We start from the raw sequence: 19,204 nt of genomic DNA on the forward strand, positions 1-19,204 counted from the left end.
GGGTATCGATTTTCATTTGTCTCCATTCAACAAAAAATAAAATACTAAAATCAATTTAATGTCAAATCAATATTTCCAGACTGTGTCCAGAGGAGGAGGGAGAATTACATCTTCAAGGTTTTATTCCGATTTAACTCATGCAAGAGATGAAGATGGGAAAAAACAAAAATACACGGGGGATAAATAAAACCAGTAAAGAGAAACAGACTGGGAAATAAAATACTAATGATCAGAGCAAAGCACAAAACAAAAGAAGACAAGACATGTTGTCTTAATCTCACGGTCCAGCTGTTTCTTAAATCCAGGGAAATAAATTCAGCCACTTAAAAAGAAAAACTCTTAGATGCACTTTTCTGAAATCAGACAGAAGAGAAGTGACAAAAGGAAAATGACAACCAGTGGATGAACGATTCCATGTTTAAATCATCATAAAGATATTAATGGTAACATGTGCACAGCTGACATCATTCATGGAAAGTTTTCTGCGGTCGACACCAGAATGTTGAAGAGTAGGAAAAGATGAGAAAAAAATAAATCTATTTGTTTATTTGAAAAGAAAGAAGGAAACTAAATGAAAGGATGGACCCAGGAAACTGTTCAATGAAAGATGGAAAAGCTGAGAACAAAAAGAAATAAAGAAACTCCAGAGACGTATTTAAAATGAAATCTTTATTAATAAGTCAAACATTAAGATAGAAAATACACCCCCTCTGCAGGAAGAAACAAAATATTTTCAAAAATAAGTTCGGTCAAACTTTGTCAACACAAGTTACACAGTAAAAATAACACCAGCTCCCCAACACAAACACCACCCCCCCCCCCCTCCTCCTCCTGGACTCTCCAGCCGTTCCTTCACTTGGTCGCCTGCTGGGCCTGACGGCGCAGCAGCACGTAGATCTTCTCCTTGATCCAGTCCTTGTTGTACGGCTGGTACGTCTGCGTGTCGGTTCGATACCTGAGGCACAGAAATCATCTGTATTCACTCGGACTAAAGACAAATCTCTGCACAGAAGACGTAAAACACGGAATCTAACGGGACACGTTTCCACATGAGCTCCCCGACTTACCCTCTCTGTCAGGTCAGACGTTATGTGAAGCTACACAGACAGAGAGAAGCCCCTGGGTAGCTGCTGGAGATGGTGTTTAGCCAAAGGGCACTAAGGCAGAGTGTTGTACACACAAGGGTCTGAACCTCCCATGAGAAGCCAACAAAGATGAACCATCACAGCTTCAGGCTCAGTGAGCTTCCTCTGCTGTTCTGTACTTGTATACTGTGTTTAAATCAAAGACTGCCAATCGCCCCCTGCTGGCTGTCTGCAGTGTAGGTCATAAACCAGACCTCCTCCATGTTAGCAGATGGGACACGGACCAAACTAAAAAGTCAGTGTACACGTCCAATTGTATTTTTTCTCTCAAAAGCTTGTTGTCACTTTAGTTTGATGTTCGATCGAGTTTGTGTTTATCATCTTTTGGTTTTAACAAGTTATTTGGTGCATCATGATTGACAGCTGAGACTGACTCAAGATTGGTCGAGCCTATGAATGGGCCGGACCTTTCATATGTGTGGGATTTTGGGTTCAGTCTGGATAGTGGGAGCAAGTGGAGATGTGTCGTCCATCTTTATCTACAGTCCGCTGTGTGTGTGTGTGTTTGTGTGTGTTGCTTGACGAATCAGTCGTATCATGAACTAGTTTTTAGCAGCCTACGTGTTCTAAGTAAATGTGGAGGATCCCTGCAGGCTGGTTTATCACCAGCAGCTTTAATGGAATGAAACCAGTCTCACAAACTTACACCAGACAGCTGAGGTCAGCCAGGTCGTCGATGAAGTCGAACAGCTGGCTGATGTCGTACGTTATCGACGGACTGTTGGGGTTCATCCTCTTTAAATGCTCCTCGTACATCTTACAGACACCTGCAGGAGAGAAGACCTGTCAATCGTCTACATCAGAGAAAATCACTGCCAGATAAACTCTATTAATGTATTTATCAATATCGTGTGCAATATCCCATAATTCTCCCCACTCACTGCGGTATTAGTTTCTCTTAATACACTTTTATTTTAGATTTAATACTTTATTTTGCTTTACTGTACATTATATTGTTCTGTAGTTTTTTCAGAGCAAGCTGGCACAATAATTTCCTTTGAGATTAATAAAGTCTTATCTTATGGTTCATTTCTTAAGATCTAGTTAAACCTTCAAAATAAAACATCTATAATTGTATTTCAGTCAAAACAATAACGCGTCAATGAGAATAAGAAAGTGGTCAAATCTGACTTTTCCTACGTTAAAAGATACAGTCTGTGTTGTGTGTGTGTTTAACTGGTGCATTTCAACAGGATACACAGTATTTCTGAGAAGAAGCTGAAACAAATAGATTTTTTTGTGTTGAGGTAGTAGAAGGTAAAGTGCTGAGTCAGTTCCACCGTAGAGTAAAGAGTAAGACGGGTTCTGGTCCATCAGCTCACCTTCCATACACTCGTTGACTGACTCGTAGTCAGCGTACGTCCTCCCCTCGGGCCTCTTGGTGGGCTGCACCAGCAGGATGGTGTGGGACTGGAGAACCAGACACACAAGGTTTAGACTGGGGTTCGACCAGTCATCTCAACATTTACATATTCACAGTGGTACAAACTCGATTCTTACGGTGTTAAAGATGTAAGACAGGAATAAGCAGGTTTTGAGTGAATTATCATCGCAAATATTCTTATTCAATAATCAGTTTGTTCAATTTACACCAGAAATGTCCACATCTGTCTGGTTTCCCTCTTTTAAATGTGAGGATTTGCTGTTTATCTTGGTCGTACATGAGGAGATTAGACTGAAGACATCAAATCATTGTAAACGGCATCTTTAATACTATTTAAATCATTTATCTACAAAGCTATATTGGAGGATTAATTTATTAATTAAGTATTTCATTAAACGAAGAAATGGAAGCCCGGAGCTAAATGTTCCTGTACATGTATCAGCCACCACTAATTTAAGGGTAAGAACAATAATAGAAAGTATACAAGTACTGTACAATTGGTATATTTCGTTTGCATTTCCATCTATGGACACTTTATATTTAAACATTTGATGTTTTTAGATTCTTGAACGTGACAATCTGCGGTTTTCTCTCATTTTAAAATCACAGTAAACTTCTGACCTCTGGATGAAGGTTAATCACTTACACAAACAAAACAAACAAACAAAACAAACAAAACAAACAAACGTGAAAATAATCACGAGTCGCAGCATCTCAACGTTTTAAATCCACAACAACAACACTTCAATATTGATTGTTGCAGTACAACATTACTTCGAAGTACTTTAGTCGTTACACTATAAACACAAGTACGTGTTCAGTAACTGACTAAAGTACGTGAAGCAGCGCAGGTGGGTTCTGGTTCTCGTGTTTGTGAGGGTGACGGTCTCGAAGCCGCGGCTACATTCAAGCTAACAGGGACGTTTCCATCGTCACCGGACGTTTCTCCTGCTGAGATGAACTCGACGAACACGTTTCACGGAACCGAACAAACTCCTGATGAGTGGATATCGAACCCTCGACCCGCACTCACCATGTTCTCGAGCGGTTTCAGTCCGTTTCCGTGGATCTTTCTCGAGCTCCTCTTCACAGCGGGTTGACCTCTGAACCAGGAAGTAGAAGGACGCTGCGTTCAAGTAGCCGAGGCAGGGTGGGACAGAAGAGCTTTTAGTCCAATGAACAGCGTTCACTCCCAAATGTCCAATGAACAGTGAAACGATGAACATACTCAGATTGATTTATTCTATTCCATTATTCTCGTGTATTCTTTATTATCATATTTACCTCATTCGGATCTCTCTGCTGTAATTCAATCCGAAATGTCAGACTAATTAAGTGTTTTCTATCACGTTGAGTCAGAGTGAATAAATCAAATAACTGGTGACTTGATTGAACGATGGCAAACTTATATATTAATAGTCACATTAATAATTTATTTAATTATATCACTTTTAAGATATTGTATTTACTCACACTAACTCAACACTTCATTAATATGGCCCTTCACATTGAACTTATGGAATAAAGGAAATGTAATATGTTTGTTCTGTATTTGCTTGTGTTTGAACTTTAAGCAGTTTCAAATTTAGCATGTGCTGTCAATTCTTGCATTCTCAAATTGAGGAAGTGATTTCCTTAATTTGCATGTTGTTTATTATCTTTTTGCATGTGTTCTCTTAATTTGCAGGGAGTTGGTCTCTCTCGGCCACCGTACCCCCGCTCTAGCAGCAGGACATGAACGCAGCACGGCCACTCTTTATTTCCTAAGAGTTGTGTTTCAGTCCCTCGTTGGTTTAAAGATCAAAACACACAACGAATATCAGGATGTTGAGTTAATTATGTCACTGGATCGTTAACGAGAGAAACGTGAAACACTCAGACACGTGAAACACGCTCTGGGCCCGTGAACGCGCCCCGGTGTACGGCAGCAGAAACCGGAAGTAGTTTCCAGCGGCGGCCGGATGCTCAGTGGCCACACAGGAACAACAAAGAGGGGAAAGCACCCGGGTTTCAAACCCTCAACTCACACACAGCCGCTTCTCTCCAGCTTGTAGCCGGTGAGTTTGTCTCTTGTCTGTCCCGCGTGTGTCTCCAGCCCCCCCCTGTTCCCTGAGGGAGTCATGTAGCATTAGCCACCTAGCTCGGCCGCCGCCTCCCTGTGCCGTTAGGACTCCGGATGCTAACTAGCTGCTGTAGCGGCGCAGCCCCGAGGAACGAGGAGCCCAGTGAATCTGGTAGCTTCACTTCCGCCCCAATTTAAAAACACAACGTTAGCATCAAGTCTCTTTAAACCTTCGCTCGTTCATCAATTACCAATTAACCGCGGGTTTCCTCCGGTCACATGCACGTCACGTCCCCCGCTGGAGTCAGCGTTTCCCCTGTGATTTCCACAGGCTGGTGTCTAACGGTTTATTTCATCACTAGAGTTACGAGTCGTAGTTAGTGTTTTACTTTATAAATGACATGGTCTTATGTTTTTATCTCAGTGTGATCCTCACAGGGGAGAAGTAGAGTTACACAGGTGAGGAGTCAAAGAGGCGAGTCACCGGTAAACCTGCGATAGAGAAACCTACATGGATCATAACCACTAATAACCACAGTGTAAAGATAATATGAGGATATAACAGTGTAAGGATGCTATATACAATTAGATGATATATACAGTGTTAGGATGGTTTCACATTAGCCATTGAATTGCACAGACCGAAATGAAAGTTGCTCAGGTAAAGAGTTTATAACTGTAGTTTAAGTGCTGCACAGATTTGCTGCAAAGTTGCTTTCATATTATTTATCGGAGGCACCACAGGGTTATTGGTTTCATTGCAGATGAGGATTTCAGGTCATTCACACCTGATTCTGCAGCTGCTGCACATTTCCTTCCTTATTGATGATCTGATAACATTCTATCTTATGGGGCGGGGCAATCAAACACTATCAATGATCATCACAATATCATTTTATCAAAAGCAATGTAACAAAAGTCCAGTTTAAATTGATATATTGCTTCTACATTGTGTGAGCAGGTATCACATATTATTGTTTGACCTCAGATTTATGACTCTGCTCATAAAGAAAAGTTAAAACTGTGTTTTCTGTCTGTAAACTGGTTTCATGAACAGTTGGTAATTAACATCATCGACTGATGTGGAATTTATATCTTGATATAGTTTTTGGACACATCATCCAGCCCTTGTATTTAATAATATGTTTAATAGAGGTGACACTTTTCTCCACAATTACTCCTCTTACCTTTGATGCCTAAAATATATTTTGCTTATGTTGCATTTGTGCTTTTACAAACTTAAAAATATAAACGAAGGACTTAAACTTGAAGTTAAGCACTTGTACTGAATTAAAACATGTGCGTTTCATCTCACACAGCTCAAATGCCATTAAGTTCACCTAAATTAGTCCCTGTGATGTACTCTTCTATAACCAGGCTTACATACTAACTGAGGTTTCTTATTAGCTTCCTGTGGCGTGAAAGTTTGAGCTGTGTCAAGAGAAACTGTCGAGCCTCAGCCCCCCCCCCAGTGACCAGAGAATTAAAGAGTTGGTGTCTCTCTTCACTGCGGCTCAGCAAGAGAACACACTGTGAAACTCAAAGAGGGGACTTTACTAATTCAGAAGAAGAGGTTGGGAAATACCCATTTAATAAATTTAAATACAAGACTGTGAAAACCTGATCATGTCTTTTAAAAAGTATTTTTGATGAGAATGAGTGAGTTCTGTAGAGTCAGAGGAGACAGCAGGATCGATTACAGTGAATCTTGGGGAATTGACTGTGACTTAAAACATTAAAGCATCAATCTTCTTTTTATTGAATCCAACATCAGTGTAATGTGTTTGTTTATTTACTCAATTGATTTGTGGCCTCTTTACGGGCGATAAGCTGAATATTGTCCTCTGTTCTCTTTCATCAGGGCACAAGAATTTGGTTTGCATGTGAGGACAAGTGTCTGCCGAGCCAACGATGGTGAACAACATTGAAATGGATATTGAAAACAATATGGTGAGTATGAGAAAATGTCGCCGTTGCGCTTTCAGCGTCGGTGCATTGTGTAATGATTAGCCCACAGTTCAGTTCCTGGCAACAAAGTGGTTCAGTGTCACCGTCAGTCCGTCTTAAATTACTTTGGCCTCTTTCATATATGAAGTTGTGAGAAGGAGGGAGAGGTGTCAGAACAAAGTAGAAACATGAATTTAAGAGTTCTATCTCTGCTCTCACTAAATAAAGGTGTGGCCTCTGGTGCATTCAAGGGGTCAAAGTTCTTTTACTGTCACAGTCTGCTCAGCAATTCTTGTTTTGTGTTTACACAATAACACTTGTGTATGTACAGTACAACAATATCTGTGTGTGGGTGGGGGAGGGGGGGGGGTCTCAAATGGGTCATTCAGGTCAATATGAGGCTATAAAGGAGGTTTAACACATTTTGTTTTCCTGTCATAGAATCACTGCACCTCAACAAACAGTCAAATAACACTGATCCAGTAAAGTAGTGTGTGTCTGTTGTTGGCCTTATTCCCAGCACTGGGCTACAATGCGGCAAACCACACATTGAGGTCACTTTGTACAGCAGCCTGTTTATCAGAGCTGTGGCAGCTTCCACTATTCAGATCAGTCCCTGGAGATGCCTCCTGTTTTCATTTCTCTGAACCCGATGATTTCGCTTCGTGTCTCGACTCGCCTGCCACGGCCCTGAGAGATTCAGGTCACACCGTCTCCTTGAGTTTTCTCTTTATTCGGTTCCTGACTGAACAGATCCTCGGAGTGGGGGCGGGAACCAGCGCAGTGTTGTTGTCTGGGAACTGGTGTAGTGAGTGTCAATGTGCCAGTTGAGCTCTGATCCGCTAACACAGATGACCTGAAAGCAGCTGTCAACAAAAACTGTTCCAGCTAAAACTGGAAGTCCCCCATGAAACCACATTGAAAATCACTAGTTACACATTTTTAATTTTTATTTGAAACCAAATTGCACACACTCGAAAAATATCCACCCCCCAAAGATCGCCTAATTATTTTCATCAAGATCAATGAATTTTTCTCTGAGATTACAAATGTTAAAAAATAGCCAATAGATCTTTTAAGTTTAAGAAAAAACTTAATACTTAATATACCCGGAACATAACCAAATCCATCCGGTAGTTTTGCGTCATCCTGTTAACTAACTAACAGACAGACAAACAAAAATGAACACAACCTCCTTGACAGAAGGTAAAACAATGATGCTCTTGTTCAGTTGCTACACAAGACTCTTTCTGTCTCAGCCAATCAGGACGTCCCAGAAGTCTTCACAGTCATTGGACCACACCTAGATGAAATACTTGGTCAACAGGCTTGATCTTGTTGATTTTTTTTTTTGTTATTTTTGCTATGCTTAATCTACGCTCTCATCATTATCCGTAAATATATATATTTAGCTTTGTTTGTGTTTATATCATTATAGAAATACCCTTTTAAACTGTCACTACACCAGTATTGCATAAATTCCTCTCAAAGAGCTGCTCCCTCGATCAACAGGACCAGCAGGAGTCCAGTGCGCCTCCTGAACCCGCCCAGCAGCCGCAGGAGGCCGCGGTGACCAGGGCGCGGTCCAGGGGAAGTTCAGGAGCCGAAGGGGGGGGAGGTGGCGATGGCGGCGGAGGAGGGGGCGTGGCGGGTGGCAACGGCAGCGGACCGGAGCAGAACGGACAACCCCCCGCCGCTCGACCCCCCCGCGTGATGGAGAGCGAGGAGGACGAGGACGAGGAGTTGACCTTGAAGTACGGAGCCAAACACGTCATCATGCTGTTCGTCCCAGTCACCCTCTGCATGGTGGTGGTGGTGGCCACCATCAAGTCCGTCAGCTTCTACACCCAGAACGACGGACAGAGACTGTGAGTGCTGCTGGATGCTGATAGGCTGGGAGATGATGTGGCCCATATTCACATGGTGGTCTAATGAAAGTACAATACAGCTGCTGTGCCACTAGGTGGAGTCAATGCAACATGGACTGTGTCTGTCCTCCATCGTTTGAATACCAGTGTTATGCATTAGATCTTAAAACATTTAATATCTTTACCTCTTATCCATTCAAGTCATTTGAATCATGAACTACAGTGAAAACAGCTACAGACAAATTCATCATGCAACACTTTCTGTTTGACGTGTCCCCCTCAGGATCTACACGCCGTTCCCTGAGGACACCGACACGGTGGGACAGCGGGCGCTCAACTCCATCCTGAACGCCACCATCATGATCACTGTGATCATCGTGATGACGCTGGTGCTGGTGCTGTTGTACAAGTACCGCTGCTACAAGGTACGACTTCCCCTCCCGGCAAAGTGGCTGCTCTACATTCAGATGTATGAGAGATGTGCAAGCTGCTCTGCACCAAAACCAATAGATTATTAAAGAAAAAGTTTGTGAAGCACTTTCTGTGAAGCTGCACATTCCTGTGGAGGTTTATCATTTAAACTAAGTTTAAAATAACCTGCTTGAGTTTTAATTAATGGCAGTTTCGTCTCATGTTTAATGGTTTAAACCTTTAATCCGTTAAACTCCTGTTCAAGCCACTCGCTCTGAGCAGCAGACGGGTGGGGCCGAGCACCTCAGGACAGTGACCCACCCACCTGGTCGCCTTGGTAGTTGGAAAAACAAACACATGAAGCACATCTTTGCAAGTTGAAACATTCCCATGACTTCTGCTCCACAGGTGATCCAAGGCTGGCTCTTCCTCTCCTCTCTCCTCCTGCTCTTCTTCTTCTCCTACATCTACCTCAAGTAAGCCCCCCCCCCCCCCCGCCCGAGCGTTTGATCTCTCATAGATTCTCATGTCACGTTGTCCCTTCTTGATCGATGGAGTCTCACCAGGTTGTTTCTACCCTGTCTCGGCTTTGTCCAACAGGGAGGTGTTCAAGACCTACAATGTGGCCATGGACCTTTTCACCCTGGCGATAATCATTTGGAACTTCGGCGTGGTGGGCATGATCTGTATTCACTGGAAAGGACCTCTGAGGCTTCAGCAGGCCTACCTCATCATGATCAGCGCCCTCATGGCCCTGGTCTTCATCAAGTACCTGCCAGAGTGGACCGCCTGGCTTATATTAGCTGTCATCTCAGTCTACGGTAAATCCTGTCCTCTCCTCCTCGCTCTGACCTTTGTGCTTCTAAGGAAGAAATACGTCTTTAATCAACTGCTTGAAGATGTGTTGGTGCTGCAGGGTTCAGTCATCTGCTTCCGTTTAGTGTGTGAAGACAAAGGGGAAACTCAAAATGTGCAATCTGACCTTCCTAAAATACAGAAAAAAAATTTGTAACACAAGTAAAGAGAAAAACTTGTTTGCTACTTTTTAGCCTTTTCAAAATCATAAAAAACTAAAAACTTCCAAAAGTTAAATGCAACAACTCCAGTATGATCTGGACTTTGTTTTTCTTTCCGCCTGCATGTGAAGATGAAATAAAGAAGTGGTGTGATGAAAGTAAACACGTGTGTCGAGCCCTAAAGCCTTTGCTCCAACACGTTAAGCAAACGTGTGATGAAAGACCGATCTACCAGGAGAGGAAGTGTGGACACTTCAGCTGCTTGACCAACTTCTCTTTAGCTTCCCTCTTGCTGAAGAGTGTTTTCGAATAAATTACAATCACACAGTCATTTTGCATTTATCAATAGTTATCTGTGTGTGGCTAAATCCAATACTCCAAACTTCATTGTAGAGTCAAATGCACTCAACATTACAGAGCAGCTCTCCACTCAGTGTCTTTAGCCTCCTGATCTCACAGATGTCCGGTTTTTCAAAGTGTCCTCTGCTTATCGGCCCCTGGCCTCTGTCTTCTGTCCTCTCACAGATCTGTTAGCGGTGCTCTGTCCCAAAGGACCCCTGAGGATCCTGGTGGAGACGGCTCAGGAGAGGAACGAGCCCATCTTCCCAGCGCTCATCTATTCTTGTAAGACCGACTCTGACCATTCAAGACTCTTCCTGTGAAACAAACCTTAACCTGACAGTTTGACTCGCTCTCCTCTTCCCCAGCTACAATGGTGTGGCTCGTCAACATGGCCGACACAGAATGGCCGAAGAGGAACTCGACAGAAGCAGCTTCGCCGCAACAGGTCCCTCAAGAAGGTGAGTGGGGGGGTGGGGTGTGGGGGGTGTCAAAGTGTTTATTTTTTGTCAGTCTCCTGTGGCTGGATGTTCTCCTCCCGATCGGTGTTTAGTCTAACTGATAACCCTCGTCTGCAGCCGTGGCGTCCCCCGGCCCCTCCAGCCCGTCACAGGACGACGGCGGCTTCACCTCAAACTGGGTCAACCTGCAGGAGCACCAGCTGGGAGCGCTCCAGTCCACAGACGACACCCGGCGGGAGGTCCAGGAGATGCCCTCCGACCGCCCCCCCGTCGACGATGACGACGAGGAGAGTGAGTGCTGACAGCAGAACAGTTTATATACAAACACAGAGGCACAGTGTTTATTCAACCATGTGATCATCCACAGGGTCTGAAAAGGCCCCAATTCAATAAACTGACTTAAATATGTTCAAATATTAGTTTTTAGTATTTGAATATTGTAGATTGCACATGAATCCGAGTTGTATTCAAACCCAGATGATCCTCCTCACTGTGTAATCTTCATCCCTCTGCTCCCTCTTCTCCAAACACACAAAACATTTACAGAATGTTTTTTTTAATGGTTTTTCTCGTTTCTGTGAAATTGGTGTTTGGGAATGCGACTCCATGTTTCTGGCTGTTTTTAGTCGCAGCAGATTAGGAAACGATTATTCATGGAAATGCTAGGTTTGGTGTCTGTACTATTTGGGGGCCTGTGCTCTTTTCTAACCTACAGCTTCAGTAAGTACGGGGTCAACGCTCCCGGCTGTACAGTAATTACAGTTGAGAAAGGATTTTCTATAGGGGCTGGAGGGCGTGGGGCCGGAGCAACTCTTGTGTCTGAATTAACTCCATCCTGAATGTGGTGTCGTCCCGTGTTCTCAGGGGGCGTCAAGCTCGGGCTCGGAGACTTCATCTTCTACAGCATGCTGGTGGGGAAGGCCTCGGCTGCAGCCAGCGGCGACTGGAACACCACGCTCGCCTGCTTCGTCGCCATCCTCATCGTGAGTGACCACAGCTGCTTATATCTGTGACAAGACCCCACAACCTCCTCTCTGTCTCTCAGCACCACATCCATCACCCATGTTATGTGAACCAGGAACAGAGCTGAGGGGGTTTGTTACACAAGCACTCATGGTGTTATTTCCTGTTTCATTCTGTCTGTCTGCAGGGCCTCTGTCTGACCCTGCTGCTCCTCGCCATCTTCAAGAAGGCGCTCCCCGCTCTGCCCATCTCCATCTTCTTCGGCCTGGTCTTCTACTTTGCCACCGACAACCTGGTACGGCCCTTCATGGACAAGCTGGCGCTGCACCAGTTCTACGTTTAGCAGGACGCCGGCCTGACAAGCCTCACCTACATCGCTCTCTGGCCAACAACACGAGAGCGGTCCCTTCACAGCCGGGGGGAACAAAGGATGATGCAGGGGCCCCTCCCGCCCCCCCACGTCCCCTCCTAAGAACTCATGATGATGGGACACATGTAGTTTTTTGCTCTGCCTTTTCTTTCTGAGAGGGTTTTCCCCACAGCAGCTGTTCTTAGATATTTTATGTCTGTTTTAAACCAAGAAGTGACATTTCTGGCTCGACTTGGGACGTCATCTCTCGACCACCGGTCTCAGGCACAAAGTGAGCGAGAAGATTTGACCTTTGTTTATCCAGGGAAGCTTCTCAAGAGCTCGCCTGCGTCCTTTCCCTGCAGCGCCCTGCTTCACTTACACACACACACTCACACCTGGGAGCTTCCCAGTACAACCACTCTAGCTGGGGCTCAGCAGGAGGTGCCTTGCTCATGGACACCTAGGCGCGGTAGCCGTTGAGCAGAAGGAGGTGATTCTCTGGATCGAATCTTCCCGTGAACATCTTCCTCATCTCTAATCCGTTTACATGACCCCCCCCCCGTGATTCAGTGAAGATTTGAAAGGCCTTCATCACACCAATGGACACTCGACAATAATAGGTGTTGTAGATCGGTTGGTAGATGTGTAGTTTGATTCCGTGTGAGCTGTCCGTCACCGGAGCGTGCTTTCCTCACCGCTGCTCAGAATGGTTCAGACCCTTTTCTTCACTCTCGACACAAACTGAAGCTCTGACGCCGGAGAGACTCGAACCCACAAAGATTTGCACTGAACAGGATGTTTTTGAGCTTGAGGATCTTTTCGCATGTGGGGAAGTGGTGGTGAAAAAAATGTAAATCCCGAAATTGGAGTGTTGTTGTGACACTGATGCAGATTTCACCGTGTTTTCTGACCTTAACTCTTCCCTTAAATCACTTCTGAATTCACAGCCTGCATAGGAAGTAAAGTTCACACACACACACACTCACACCTGAGACCACTGAGCAGTTCTGCTGGAGCAGTTGGAGGTTCAGTGCCTTGCTCGAGGGCACTTCAGTAGTCGTAGTAGTCGTTGTTATTGTGGGACAGAAATGTGCTTTTCATTCTCTACCCTGACTGAGATATCATTTGTTTTTTTTATTTAAACACGTCCAGGGATTGTAACCTGTGATCATCCGGTCACAAACTCTGAACCTTGAGGCTACAGCCGCCGTCATGACGCTCGCCTGGTGCTGTCTCGAACTATGCTACATCAAACTAAAATCAGTTCATCTACACACACACATCGTTTTTCAATATATGCAGGAGAGACATTTTGTACTTTTTGAAACGGGGGGGGGGGGGGGTAGATGTTAGCAAGGCTCCGACGGGAAATGGGACAAAAATTGTGAAAGAAAAAGTGAAAAACAAATGAGGGAGTAGATGTAGCTCAATTTGATCCATGACTTTGAGGGAACATTTAGGAACAAATGATCCTAATTGACCGTTTTAATCAAATGGAAAAACCAAAAAGTAAGACAGTAATGTTCTGGACTGAAACATTGAGATGTGTGTGAACCTGCGGCTGCACCGGTCGCTCGTCTGATGTCCGACTCGAGTCTCGTGTTTGCCGAGAAAAGAAATAACATTAGTTTCCTCCTACTTGTTGTCGGGGAATATGTTGGGTGACTGGCTCTTTTTTTGTATTTTTCTTTCTTCTGTCCTTCACATGCATATGTGTGTTATGCAAGGTTATTCAATTCTGATTTTGTTCTTTTTTTAATAAACAATAAAACTTAAAATAGTCCCCTTTTTTCTGTTTATTGCTTCACACACACACAAACCAAATGTTTTGTTCCCAGTGTCGTGCACTGCAGCACTTACAGTGGTTATGTGTGAAATCATAGTCTGGTTTGTTTTTTGGCTTCATCTTCCGTGACAAGTAGTGACTGTGCTTGTGGTCGGATGTGTGACGCCCCCCCCCCGCTGTTCATCCATCCTTTATCTGTAGCACTTATCAAGGGTCAGAGGTCAGCTGGAGCCGATCCCTGCTCCCTGTCAGCCGTTCATTAGATTAACTTAGATGGACAAAGTTTCCATCAAAACGTTTCTAATGGTTTCTACATCCACATTATCAATCAGCTGATAGAGCCATGATTACAGAGGTGATTAATCTACAATCATCTGCTCAGAGCGATCAGCAATTTATGAATTACACAATGGAAATGATCAAAAAATACAAAAACATACATCTATACTACATCATACTTACTCAAAGTACTAGCACACTTTTTTTTATATCTTTAAAACTCAGAATATCTTGACTTCCCTTTTGTTAGAGTTTTGTCCATTCCTTCTTCTTGTTCTATATCTCATAAATCCATCTCCATGTGCAGGATTAAATCAAAGGATTTGATATTAAATCACTCGTAGAATGATAAGCTGCTGGCTCATAGGAGACTTTGATAATTCTCCAAATACCTGAATTCTCTGTCATGTCTTTCATTCATATGTAATTGTCGTTTAAGCCTCTTCAGGCTGGTTGAGAATCATAATGTTTAGGTTGTCTATCTGTTTTACGTCAGGTTATAACAAATCATATTTAGATATCAATAATTATATGATATCTGAACTTGAGTAAGTGCTCAAACTTCTCCTCTGCAAACTAGATATAAAGCACACAACAGCAGATAAAGCTCAGTGACGTTATTAAACTGTTTCCTGTTGTTGTTGTCCCCCTCTGCTCGGGAGGTCAAAGGTCAAGGCCAACACTGTTTCATAATTTCACACAATGACAAAACGCTCTCGTCTCTCACGCTTCATCTGAACCCCCCCCCCGGAATTGACGCAGAGCTCCTCTGCAGACGGTGGGAACAATGTGAGAATTCCTCTGCATGCTGATCCACTGGCATCCCGCGCTCGCCGGCCCCCGGTGCCAACTGGCTGACGGGCGGCAGGCCAGACCAGGAGCGCTGGATGCATTAGCTTCACCATGGAGACTGTTAGGGCCGTCCTCGCTGGCAGGGACAGTGGAACAGTGTGGCAGATTACCCAGGATGCTTAGCCTCACACTGGGGCCCTCAGGAAGGCCTCATCCTGGCAAGGGAGTCCTGCAGCTCAGAGCTAATTCCATGCGGCCTCTGCTGCCTCGGCTCCAGACACCTGCTCTGCTCAGATTATGTTGCTCTTGAAACTGTTTGGCAGCTTTTTTCCAGATAACACATCAAACCAGTTTTTCCCCAAATCCTGAAGAACTCCCCTCGACAGAAGTGAGGATCCTCTCTTTGTGTTTCATTCGAGACGTTAGATCAGAAGTCAGATTTCTCTGTAGATCTTTAAGCTTATTGTTGACAACTTGATGAGACTACAGAGTGATCTGAGGTCAGCTGTCAATCACTGTCACCCTCCGTATGGTGTGGATTTAAGCAGGAGACGTCATGTGTCACACCTGTGTGCGTTGGAGGTCTCCCAGGATAGCTCTGCTAAAGGGATTACTGGGCAGGGAGCCTGCTCCATGTGGGAGATGTAAGGAATTGAGGATTAGACTTAAATAATCGCTCCAGACAGGAAACAAGCACAGACGCTCAACATCACAGGAGGAAAGAGACGCAGCTCGGACAGACAGAAAGACAAACTGCCAAAGAAGATGTCCAAGGACCAGCTGGAGAGCCTGGTGAAGCGCATGGAGGAGACGCTCTCCGAGATGGAGCAGCTGAAGCTTCACTGCGGGAAGCAGAGCGAGGAGCTGAGCCAGCTGGTGGTGGAGCTCCGCAGGGAGAACCAGGAGCTGGTGGAGAATTACAACCAGCTCGCCGCAGAGATGAAGGAGGCCAAGGAGATCATCGACCAGCTACAGGACACGAAACATGCCTTTAATGCAAAGGAGAGGCAGGCGCAGAAGCTCAGCCGCCACCTCTGAAGGCCTCAGGGGAGCAGGTGGAGGGGACCTGGTTCTGCAGATGATAAAAGTTGAAGACGTGTAAAGACTGGGAGGGAATGGAAGCTAAACCGAGCTGTTCTCTGTAACGTATAGAAAGGGTGTTTGTTTGTCTCCATGTGTGTACATAACGTTTAGTAATGTGAATGTTAACCTCCTGTGGTGTAGGGCTCTTTTTAAATCCACGGCTTAACGAGCAGGAATCCTGGAAGTCCCGGAGAAATGTGGAAAGTGTGGACTCGTCTGAAAAGGGGGGGGGGGGGGGGGGGAGATCTCACATAAAGAAATTGTGCTCATTTGGTTTCTATAATTAAAACAACAACATGCCTGGAAGCCAGGCACCAAAACCTGTAAAGATTTTATTTGATAGCAGCCACCGGATTCTACTTTTAGTTGTTCGCGGAGCAGAAGAAGTGGGTGGTCACGTATTTTGGTACCTTGTAGAGTCAAGGTGCTAAAAATACCAGATTAACCCTCCAGGCTGTCGACCTTGTGAGATGTGAAGCTCCAAGATCCCTCCCACCACACTGGGTCTCAGTCCATGGGCTTCCACAGCAGACATAGGAGGATGTTAATTATACTTCAGCCAGCCACCAGGGGGCGATAAACATGCTTTGGCTTCACTTTGTGGGAGCTGCCATGTCGTCCCATCTTGTTGTTTAAATGTCTGAAAGTGAAGATCCACGGAGCTGAAGACGTTTTGTGTTCATCGTGTTTTCTGTGATTTATCCCTGTGGTGTTTATGAGACATGCTGAGATCATTAGAACTACACGTGGGGGTTTAACCGGGTTTTATTGACCCTGAAGCCTGAATTAAAAAAGCTTAATGAAACTGAGTGCTTTCTCAAATCTATGTGGGCAGCACCTCTGTCTTGAAGGACAACTGGGTCACCATCAACACATGGTTCCCTCCTGCAGGGAGTGCGGCCGTGAACCCAGAATTTAACGTCTGTCAGATTTGGTTACAGACAAACACACATTTGAAAATGAAAGGCAGAACCATGTTTCTTTACCTGATCACAGTCTCGTGCACTTCACTCTCTCCTTGTTAACAGGGGCGTAGCACCAGGGGCCCCTCGAGAACTGCAACCACACTGAAACCACAATTTTGTGAGAGCCCTCTTAAATTCTATGATTGAGACCCCATGTCACTGACTTTCTGCCAAAAGCCTCATTATTTGAGAGTTGGTTCATTTCAATGGGAGGAGAGGTCACTTTGTACTGGGGCCCTCAAGGTCCTTTTAATATTCTCCAGTTTAAAACAATAGTTTGATGTCAAAAGGAAAGTGACGGAGGCCAATTCAGCAGCTGTTCTGGAGCATTTGATCGGATCACATCCCACATCTGGACCGTGGAATGACGGCACCTGGGCAGTTTGTCACATCTGGGCCAGAACATAGCAAAACCTTATGTAAACCAAAGGTGGCGTGAATTTGTGTTGTACCATTTGGGAGATATTCATCATTTACCACATGGGCCATCTGTATAATTTACATCTTCGTTAGAAACTAAGAAAATGTTCAGTCCTGCTTACAAATGGATTCATCAACAATAATAATATAATATGTAATAAAACACTCACAAGTCACGTATCTGCTTTGGTAATACTTTTACTTTTAGATATAAATACTTCAGTTCTTTTACATAAGAAACATGAATTCAGGACTTTCACATGCACCAGTGTATATTTACTGAGACGCTTTTACTCCCAGCATCACATGTATCTTTATAGGATCCTCGTCTACTGTACAGAAAACATACGTTGGTAAAACAAAACTGTACATGTGCTTCAAACCACAGCCGGATTCTACTGCTCCAGATGTACATTATATACTATTTTGGAGCTACACATGTCCCAGATGGCAAAATGTACGTTCTCAATGAAGAGGTTAAGCCGGAGCTGGAGGTGGAAGCTTCATTCCTGGTTGATGGTCCACTGGGATTCTGTCTAGTGTCTACTGGCACGACGCCGAGTGGACAGGTCGTGGTTACCTGTACACATGTGTTCTGTTGGATATTTATGCTCATGTGAGTCATTCGGCTAAAGCTAAACTTGTAGACAAACATACGTGTTAACGTTGTTTTGTCTGTTTGCTGAATGATGCGTGTGAAGTGTCTGGAGCCCATCACGATGCTGCGGCCGCCTCCACACTCCGAATCAGTCCCAGACTCAAAGTCAACACAAGTACACATTACACCCGGATGTATTTTTACATGAGCCCATAATTACATAATATCAGCAGCTCTGGGTGTTTGTTTTTAGATGTCATTGGCACGTTCTGAAAAACCTCAAGGCCCCCAAACACAGGACAGAGGAGAGGGGAGGGCTAGAAAAGACGGGAACCGTAAAGTGGCTTTGGAAGCGGCCGCGGTGGTTTCCTCTTTAAAACCCAAAATAATCGCTTCTATCCGTCGCTTTCCTGCAATCAGAACATGTTCAACGAGATATAGTAATTAAATAGTCCAACTCTTCTCAGGGACATTTTGTTTAAATCAAGATTAGTCTTTTGAATTATGACAAGAGAAAATTAAACATCGGCTTCGGGACTTTTTTGGTTTGTTTAAGTATGAGTTTTTAACCTCTAATGTAATGTTTGGGCAACAGAGGAATGAGGACCAAAAAAAATACACTTCACATACTTGTATTATTTTGTACGGATCTTCATAGTCCTCAGAGGATGATTCCCACTGACTTTGAATTGACAAAGTTTTGTCTCTGACCTTTATCCTCCTGTGCCAACATCAGGTCAAAATTTATACTTGGTTCAATCCTCTGACCAAACCTTAGAATTTATTTCAAAGTCCTGAAGTGTCAAAGTTAAACAGAGCAGCTTGTATGGTTGTAGCTGGATAGACCAGGGATGGGGAACAAGATGGCAGCGTTTGTATTAGTGACACAAAGACAACTCAGAAAATCTTTAAAGATCTCATGGAAATTATATATTTTTTCTGTAATAAAAGATTAATCAACTATTTACTATAAAAATAGGCGAATTTGTGGGGTTACTACTATACGTCTCTCCAAATGTTGCTCTAGTAAAAGAAATGCCTAACATGTCCACTTGAGGGCGTGTTGTGTTCCCTGCTGGTCGGTTAATGCTCTAAGTGAAGGAAACACAACAACAGGGCGAGTGTGAGGAGAATAAGTTACAGATATTATTTTTGGAGTTGAAGTTAAAGTTTGAGGCAACACGGTCACACATGGAAAAAGTCCAAAGTCAAACGTCATTGCATCCTGAAATGACAGCAGAAGTGGATGAGTTACTTGATAAAAATGCTTGGATAAAGTTAACGATCTATTATGAAGCTTTAACAAGAAACACATCATGACAGGGACAATGTG

General features: G+C 44.1%; 2 protein-coding genes across 2 annotated transcripts; one reads left to right on the forward strand and one right to left on the reverse strand.

Moving 5' to 3' along the window:
* Positions 1-654: 654 nt before the first annotated feature.
* On the reverse strand, positions 655-4,673 carry LOC128451021 (enhancer of rudimentary homolog). Its single transcript, XM_053434792.1, has 5 exons — positions 4,557-4,673; positions 3,563-3,655; positions 2,468-2,555; positions 1,792-1,912; positions 655-955 (listed from the first exon to the last, which is right to left on the reverse strand). The coding sequence occupies exons 1-5, from the start codon at positions 4,656-4,658 to the stop codon at positions 853-855; spliced, it is 507 nt and encodes a 168-aa protein (XP_053290767.1). The 5' UTR covers positions 4,659-4,673; the 3' UTR covers positions 655-852.
* On the forward strand, positions 4,245-13,731 carry psen1 (presenilin 1). The gene is made up of 11 exons (XM_053434791.1): positions 4,245-4,586; positions 6,453-6,541; positions 8,051-8,406; positions 8,690-8,831; positions 9,226-9,293; positions 9,418-9,638; positions 10,359-10,457; positions 10,541-10,633; positions 10,751-10,924; positions 11,498-11,616; positions 11,784-13,731. Exons 2-11 carry the CDS (start codon positions 6,503-6,505, stop codon positions 11,937-11,939), a joined length of 1,467 nt encoding a protein of 488 aa, XP_053290766.1. The 5' UTR covers positions 4,245-4,586; positions 6,453-6,502; the 3' UTR covers positions 11,940-13,731.
* The last annotated feature ends 5,473 nt before the right edge of the window (positions 13,732-19,204 follow it).

This window comes from Pleuronectes platessa, chromosome 11 (assembly GCF_947347685.1).
Source record: "Pleuronectes platessa chromosome 11, fPlePla1.1, whole genome shotgun sequence".
NCBI lineage: Eukaryota > Metazoa > Chordata > Actinopteri > Pleuronectiformes > Pleuronectidae > Pleuronectes > Pleuronectes platessa.

Coding starts and splice junctions, on each gene's coding strand:
- psen1 (XM_053434791.1), top strand. CDS start 6,503: ATGGTGAACAACATTGAAATGGATATTGAAAACAATATG. Junction 8,407..8,689: donor CAGAACGACGGACAGAGACT/GTGAGTGCTGCT, acceptor TGTCCCCCTCAG/GATCTACACGCCGTTCCCTG. Junction 8,832..9,225: donor ACAAGTACCGCTGCTACAAG/GTACGACTTCCC, acceptor TCTGCTCCACAG/GTGATCCAAGGCTGGCTCTT.
- LOC128451021 (XM_053434792.1), bottom strand. CDS start 4,658: ATGCTACATGACTCCCTCAGGGAACAGGGGGGGGCTGGAGACACACGC. Junction 3,656..4,556: donor CTGGAGAGAAGCGGCTGTGT/GTGAGTTGAGGG, acceptor ACTTGAACGCAG/CGTCCTTCTACTTCCTGGTT. Junction 956..1,791: donor GCTGACCTCAGCTGTCTGGT/GTAAGTTTGTGA, acceptor TCTGTGCCTCAG/GTATCGAACCGACACGCAGA.